At 41.8% G+C, this 8159-nt stretch overlaps 1 protein-coding gene across 1 annotated transcript; it reads right to left on the bottom strand.

The window, feature by feature from the left end:
• Nucleotides 1-2513: 2513 nt before the first annotated feature.
• On the bottom strand, nucleotides 2514-6949 carry LOC309568816 (putative G-protein coupled receptor 33). Its single transcript, XM_082274603.1, has 2 exons — nucleotides 6888-6949; nucleotides 2514-3671 (listed from the first exon to the last, which is right to left on the bottom strand). Exons 1-2 carry the CDS (start codon nucleotides 6888-6890, stop codon nucleotides 2628-2630), a joined length of 1047 nt encoding a protein of 348 aa, XP_082130729.1. The 5' UTR covers nucleotides 6891-6949; the 3' UTR covers nucleotides 2514-2627.
• Between the last annotated feature and the right edge of the window lie 1210 nt (nucleotides 6950-8159).

Below are 8159 nucleotides of genomic sequence, written 5' to 3'. Positions count from 1 at the left end.
TGAGGTCTGCTCGTTGTGCTCAGTATGCAATTCATTCAGTCTGGAAAGTGCTTCCAATATGCTGGTCCAATAGGGAGTCCCAATGATTGGCAGAGGGAAAGTTGCCTCGGTGCATGTTGGGATACTGTATAAAAGCCAGGAGCACGTGCTCAAGGTCTTTCGTTGGAGGGTGGAGTCCCGGAGGGAGGTGGCTGCTGCCTCCTCCTCTGTGGAGGAGGCATACGGCCTCAGGGGGTCGTTCTGAGGGCTGGGAAAAGTAGCGGAGAGACCCTGAACCCAGAGGTCCAGCTGGCTGAGAGGGGAGACACTGGAGGTCCTGTTTCTGCAGTATCGTGAGTACAGGAATTCGTGTCAAGGGGCCTGACCTGAGGGGGGCCACCCCTGCTCCTAGGATAGTCAGTGGATGGGTGTCACCAGAGAGGGGATGCTAGTGAGAGTGTCTTGAAGATAGCAGATCAATCACCAAGTCGTCTTATCAGAAAATAAAGAGAGTAAGAGACTTAACCTCCGTCTACACTTGTGGCAGTGTGGATCAACAGCCTGGCTGTTCCTGATCGCTAAAGTTGCGAAGATAAAAGTCCTCATTTATGTTAATAGTTCAGTTGGAGTATCCCACTATTCCCTTTTGCTATCTCAATTATAAAATAAAATAAAAAAAAATAAAAAAACCAACACCCCTAGACTGTTTATTTCTGGGAAGAGCCAACAGGAGTAAGGAGGGATTCAAGAACTCTATTTACTTATAACTGTGTGGTGGTAACCAGGGGAGCCTGCAGAGTTAATATCCAGCAGTCCTTGCGGGGGCAGTTCTACACATACAATATGGTCTTTGAGGAATATTCTAGATAATTTATAGTAATATATTACTAAGGAGACCTAAAAGGAGTTGACAGAGTTAGGTTTCTTCTTTTTTATCCTTTTTTGGCTGAAAAGCTTGCTCTTTCCGTCTTCTAGACTCCTGTTTGTGAGATTTTGGTTTCATGAGGAACCAATTCAATTAAGGTGACCAGAGACTTTCTAAAAATGTTTTTGAAACTTTCCACAATGAGCATGTAAAGTGTCAGGATAAGGCAGGAGTTAATGCATGTAATATATTTTTTAATGTTATGTAGGATGCGCCAGGAGAATCCAGAGGAAAAGTAAAGGTGGGCGAGAACACCCAAACCCTCAAGTGGATGAGAACTAATTTAGGTACTAGTAGGCAATTCTCACTGATTAAAGTAGAACTATAGGCAAAACTATTTTTTTTCACTTTGGATAGAGCAAGGGAGGGATATAACCCTGGTCAGATTTTTTTTTCACCATCTGTGTCCCATTGGGGGGATTTCCCTTCAATTCCTGTTCCATAGACAAACAGAAAGTGAGAGGGAATTCCTGCAAATTATGGGAATCTCTTTGGGACCCATAGGTCACCAGAAACTATTTTCCCCCATTGGAATATTTCCTCTCTATTATTTTTCTGGGGACAACCCATAATTTGGGGATTTTCTTCTACTTTCACTTTTAATAATAATGGTAAACATGACAAAAAGAGAGGATGAATGTTCCGATTGGGGGCACAGACAGCAATAAAAACCTGACAGGTGTTCTAATCCCTCTCCACTCTATCCAAATTTAAAAAAAAAGTTTTGCCTTTAGTTACACATTCAAGTGATCAAGACATACAAAAAGCAAGATGCTGGCTGAGCCAACAAAATTCAAGCTATACCTAAAATATGGACTTTTAAAGCGGAAGTAAACCCATCAATTTATTTGTTTCAAAAAGCAGTTACATTCCCGGCATGCCGGAAATGCCAACTGTCAAGTTAGTTTTGCTCTCAACCAAACTGTCAAACCATCCAATGGCTGGTGTCATAACTGATCACATGTGCAGCACCATGGCAGCTGAAAATGAAACAGAGGCCAAGATGGCGGCTTCCTTGGCTGAAAACAATAGGAGGGTTTACTTCCACTTTAAGAATATCTTACATCATTTATGATAGGATATAAAAATTCGATGTCTCAGGGCACATCAAAGTCACCTAAAAGGAGTTGACAGATTTGGGTTCAAGAGCCTTCTTCTTTTACATCCTTTATGATTGAACAGCTTGCTCTTTCCTGTTCTTTCCAATCTTCAAGACTCATGTTTGCCGTGGAGTTGGTTTCATTGAGAACTAATTCAATGAGGGCCACCAGAGACTTTTTGAAAATGTTTTTGAAGGTGGGATGTAACTGTTTGCCGAGGTTTTGGTTTCATTAGGAACCAATTCAATTAGGGTCACCAGAGACTAAAAAGGTTTTGTGAAGCTTTCCACAATGAAAAGGTAACGTATTAGGATAAGGCAGTAGTTAATGCATGAAATATATTTATGTAAAATGTTGTAGGATGCAGCAGGAGGATCTGTAACATGTAAAAGTAGAAGAGAACATCCAAACTCTCAATTGGATGAGAACAGATTAATCCACTAGGCAATTCTCACTGATTAAGTGATACATACAGAAAGCCAGATGCTGGCTGAGCCAACAAAACTCCAGCTGTACCTAAAATACGGTCCTTTGAGAATATCCAGGATCATTTGTGATAGAGTATAAAATGTAAGATCTCAGGGCACACCAAAGTCACCGAAAAGGAGTTGACACATTTGGGTTCAAGAGCCTTCTTCTCTGACATCCTTTATGATTGAACAGCTTGCTCTTTCCTGTTCTCTCCGATCTTCAAGACTCCGGTTTGCGGTGGAGTTGGTTTCAATGAGAACTAATTCAATGAGGGCCACCAGAGACTTTTTGAAAATGTTTTTGAAGCTTTCCACAATGAACAGGTAAAGTATTGGGGTAAGGCAGTAGTTGATGCATGTAAATAAAGTTGTCAAGATCTGTAAGACCTCAAGTATTTTGTCCGGGAACTTGCCAGGCTCCACACTCATCCCATACCATAAATGGTAAGGGGTCCAGGAGATAAAGAAGGACAGGATAGCAGTAAACATTATCTTGTATGGTCTGGTGGACCTAGCCAGGTTTTCTCTCTTCATCTTGATAAAAATACTGAGATAACAAACTGTGATTATACCTAGAGGAATTAATAATCCCACAAGAAATCGGAATCCAAAAAAGGACCATTTGATCTGTCGTTCATCCAAGTTGCCAGAAAGGGTGTAGTCATTGTAGCAAATAGTGATATTATTCCTATATCGTATATTACGAAATGCTAGGTAAGGAGAACTGAGTAAAAGAGCAAAAGTCCATAATACTGCACAGATAAGAGAAGCCTTGCGAGGGTTCATATGTTTTCTGTACCAATGAGGGTGAAACACCAAGCAGTACCGGTCAAGGCTAATTGTTGTGAGGATGAATACCGCTTCATACATGCATAACGATATCAAAGAGTTAACAAACTTGCACAGGAACAAGCCAAATATCCAGTGAGGTCTCATCATCAAATACACAGCAACTAAGGGTATGAGAAGCGTGAAAAAGAAGTTGTTCAAAATTAGGTGAAAGAACCAGGTTGTGTTTACCGTTCTTCTCATCCTGAACCAAAGAACCCAAAGATACAAGGAATTCACAATCAATCCGAAGACAAATGTTAAGAGCAGAAGCACCGATGATATTATATTGGGAGTTGTGAAAGGTTCATAGGTTGTTTCTTTGTCCATGTTGAGCGGCCATCCATGTGTTGTATTATTCTCCATTGTCTTTTGAAAAAAATAAAATGCATAATAGACAATTAGTATATATCAAGAACTGTAGTTCATAAAATTCTTTCTATTTGCTATGTAAAGGTCCAATGCACACAGGACGTTATTACAGCTGCTTTTACCAGCACCGGACGTTTTTTTTTTTTCGCTTAAAAACGCCTCTCCGTGTTATTTTATGGCCTCATGCACACTAAGGCTTTTAGGAGCTGTAAGTGGCATAAGTGCTTCAAGCTACAAAAAGAACCCAGGGCCATCACATTCTGAGGACCGGCGTTACAGCCGTAAAAACGTCTGATGCTGCTAAAGGCTGCTAAACATGGCTTAACGCTGGATATAGCATTAGGATGCGTCAACCTTTTTTTTTTTTTTTTTTGACATGTCGAAATCAATGATTCCCTATTAGAGCCCATTGATTTGAATGGAAGTCGCATCCAAGTCGGATCATAATGATCCAACTTGCTGTGCGACTTGTGCTCTGAGGATCCTGAAAAAAAACTCCACGCCAAAATTAATTAAAAAATAAACAACGTCGCCCCCCCCCCCCCAAGATCCATACCAGGCCTTTTGAGTCTGATATGGAGCTTGAAAGGAAACCCCATGCCAAAATGGAAAAAAAAACATGGCATGGATTTCCCCCCTCCCAAGACCATACCAGACCTATGGATCGTAGGGGTGACCCCACGCTGTTTTTTTTTTTTTTTTTTTTTGGCGTGTGGTTCCCCTTCAAGATACTCAGAGCACAAGTCGCACCATGATCATCTTGATCCGAATTGGATGTGACTTTTATTCAAATCAATGGGCTGAAAGTCGGATGCAGTTGAGACGGATCTCATAGGGAAACATTGATTTAACAATAAACGCTGCTAAAAGTTAACACAGCTAAATGAGCATTAACACCAATGTAAAAAGCTACTAAAAGCACATTTTTACAGCTGCTTTTTCCTGGCATTGGTAGTAGCATTGCAGCTCGTTTTCTCTAATGACCTGTGTGCATGAGGCCTAATAATTTGTTGCACATACAACCATTTTTAAAAGTTTCACCTGCCAAAGCTGGGGCTATACTGTTTTTTTTCCATTGTGCCGTCAATATATAATCAAATTGCAAAATTATGTTCTTTTCCTTGTTTTTTTTTTTTTTTTTTCATTTTTTTGGCATATATATACAGTATATATATATACTGTATATATATATATGTATATATTTTTTTTTTTTAAGCACTAAGAAAAGAGGGTGCCAGTTTCTCACTGCATAAGGTTTTCAGTATAATGAATTTAAGGTATGACTTCAAGTCTTTGTGATTTAAACCCATAGTCTCCAAGCTGTGGCCCCTTGCTTGCCTATATCCAGCCCTTGGGGCACTATTCTTTCCACTGATCCCAATGATGAGGCACCATTCCTCCCAATGACACCAACAAGGGAGCACTATTCCTCCAACTGATACCAACAACGGGTCACTATTCCTCCAATTGATACCAACAACGGGTCATCATTCCTCCCAATGACACCAACAATGGAGCACTATTCCTCCAACTCATACCAACAATGGGTCACTATTCATCCAACTAATACCAACAACGGGTCACCATTCCTCCCAATGACACCAACAAGGGAGCACTATTCCTCCAACTGATACCAACAACGGGTCACTATTCCTCCAACTGATACCAACAACAGGTCACTATTCCTTTAACTAATACCAACAACGGGTCACCATTCCTCCCAATAACACCAACAGTGTGGCACTATTCCTCTCCCTGACACCAATGATGGAGCACCATTCCCCCAACTGACTCTAACAATGGGGCACTATTGCTTCCCCTGACACCAATGATGGGACACCATTCCCCCAACTGACTCTAACAATGGGGCACTATTCCTTCCCCTGACACCAATGATGGGGCACCATTCCCCCAACTGACTCTAACAATGGGGCACTATTCCTTCCCCTGACACCAATGATGGGGCACCATTCCCCCAACTGACTCTAACAATGGGGCACTATTCCTTCCCCTGACACCAATGATGGGGTACTATTCCTCCCAATGACACCAACAATGGGGCACTATTCCTCCCCCTGACACCAATAATGGGGCACCATTCCTCCCAATGACACCAACAATGGGACGCTATTCCTCCCCCTGACACCACCAATGATGGGGTATCGCTTACTCCCATTGACGGCAGTGCAATTTCTACTTCTACCAGCCACAGTCTGCACCCCCCCCCCCCCCAAGCCTAAATGACAGTAAACTGGCCCTTTGTTTAGCTAGTTTGGAGATAACTGGTTTAAACTATGGGGGTTGATTTGCCTTTAAAAAATCAACTCCAATGTATCAACCCAAGCACTGAAATCTAATACAAGCTTTAACATTTTAATGTCATTTCAAAAGTAATTTTTATCATTTTAAATCTTTAACTTTTAGGAGAGAAAAAAAAAACCCTGGTGATTCTGCCACGAAAGTTCTTCTTCAGGAACTTTATGTTATGAGGTCACAAGGCTCTGTCTCTGTCTGCCCTGTGTTGTTGACTTGTCACATGAACGTTGAATAGCGACTGCAAGTGGTTGTTTTAGCAAACAATAAGCCAGCCTTTCGTAACTTTTTTACCAAAGAGGAACCCTTGAAAAACTGTTCAGGTCTCAGGGAAACCCTGGTATGATTAGTCTTCCAGGGGTCATTAACAAAATGGCTCTAATATTAGTGGTGGAAAGTGAGAAGAATGCCCCCCCTTACAGTGGTGGCCAGAATGACTCCCTTGCAGTTATGTCACAGTCTCGGCCAAGTGGCATTAAACCTGGAACTGTGAAGGCACCATCAGATGGGAGGTCAGTTAGCCACAGCTCAAAAAACCCCTTGCTACCCCTGGAGGAACCCTAGCGATCCTCGGAACCCTGGTTGAGAATGGCTGCATTAGGCAGTCATGGTCCACTGCTATCACAATCAAAAAGGCTGCACTGAAAAAATGCCATATAGCCATGGCTGGGGTGCACGTAGACAGAAAGTGGCTGCATAGAGGTTGTAGAAAATCAGCAGCACTAAATTGCAACATAGGGTGAAAAACAGAATTTAGATAGGGTTACACTTATTTTAATGCTATATTTCCCACCAACCTTAGTGCAGCATTCTGTACATTTAAGACATAAAAAAGCTTTAGAAATGCTAAAGAAAACAAAAAAAAAACACAAAGTACAATAGAACAGTAAAGAGACCTACCATTAGTCTTCTGGAGCTTCTTATTCACTAGAGGCTGATAACGAGATCATATCCACCAAGCAGAAGGAAACTGAAGATTTTTACATCATTGAGGGTGTTAAAATGTAAAGTTCCACATTAAATATGCAAAGAAGACTGGGCGGAAGGAAGTGACGTCTATGTTTGGGGCTTTCACTTCTTAATAGGTCTTTCAATAGAATAGCTAGTAATAGTCACGTTCAACTTGACTTGTCCTATATGTAGCACTGCCCCCTAGAGAGCTGCTGAGATTGGATTCCCCTGGGTTACCCGTAGCAACAGTCTGTAGAAACTTATCGCTTTAACACTTGGCTCAGACAATGAACAGTCCAGGGGATTTGGTATTTTGTGTTTTTATTGGAACTTGGATGGGATGGGAAGGGATGAGTGGGATACTCCAACTTAAAACTGTGACGGTTCGCACCGTCACTGACAGTGAAAAAACTATGTGACAGATAAATTGATGGTTTGGACTGCTTCAGTTGGTCAGACTTGTAACAGATGCATGCCATCAGCTCAAACACCTGTCTTCCACGCATTGTAAATCATGCTGATTTGCTCACCTATTGTTTACGGTGGGTTCTCAGTATTTACACTATAATAATGTATATTATATCTTGTTTTACCTTTGGTGCCGGCAGTTTGGGCTTCCAGGCTGACTTAAGTACGCTGAGCTAATTAGCATGTGAATGATAACCTTGTCTAGATGGGATTAGCCATGAGTCAGCTGTACCTCGTTATCTCAACATTGTGTGATGTTTTATGTAAATATTCAGGTCATTGTTCATGTAGTGACTGTCATGCTTCTCAAGTGTATAAAAGTCTGCTGCTTGTTTTAATAAAGGAGTTAGTTATTTCCAGTATACAAGCTAAGTGTCAGGCTAGTTTTGTAAGACGGCGGCTGGGATTTGATATCTATGTTCATGACTGCGAGGAAGCCGTAGACTGACGGAAGACCACAAGTACAGTGTGGGTCTGAGGTTCCGTCACAAAAACTATGCACAATGTAGAGGACAGCTGCTTCACTCTGCCACTGAAGTGAAGATAGTAAATTTGATCCTGTTATGTTAAACCTTCAGGATTCTAACTTGGCACCCCCTTTCTCAATTGGCGTTTGTACTATCTCCTGTCCACTGACTCTCACTGGAGTGGTCCCCTTCCTGGGCAGACCCCCGGCAAGCTCCCCGGTACTCATGGACACTGTTTTTCCTCAGGTTGCTCTGCCACTTGCTCCACTGTCAGTATCCACTGGAC

This window comes from Pelophylax lessonae, assembly GCF_965119305.1.
Source record: "Pelophylax lessonae genome assembly, chromosome: 12".
NCBI classification, from domain to species: Eukaryota; Metazoa; Chordata; class Amphibia; order Anura; family Ranidae; genus Pelophylax; species Pelophylax lessonae.
The sequence above is the reverse complement of the archived record's forward strand: the minus strand, read 5'-3'. Positions and strand labels throughout refer to the sequence as shown.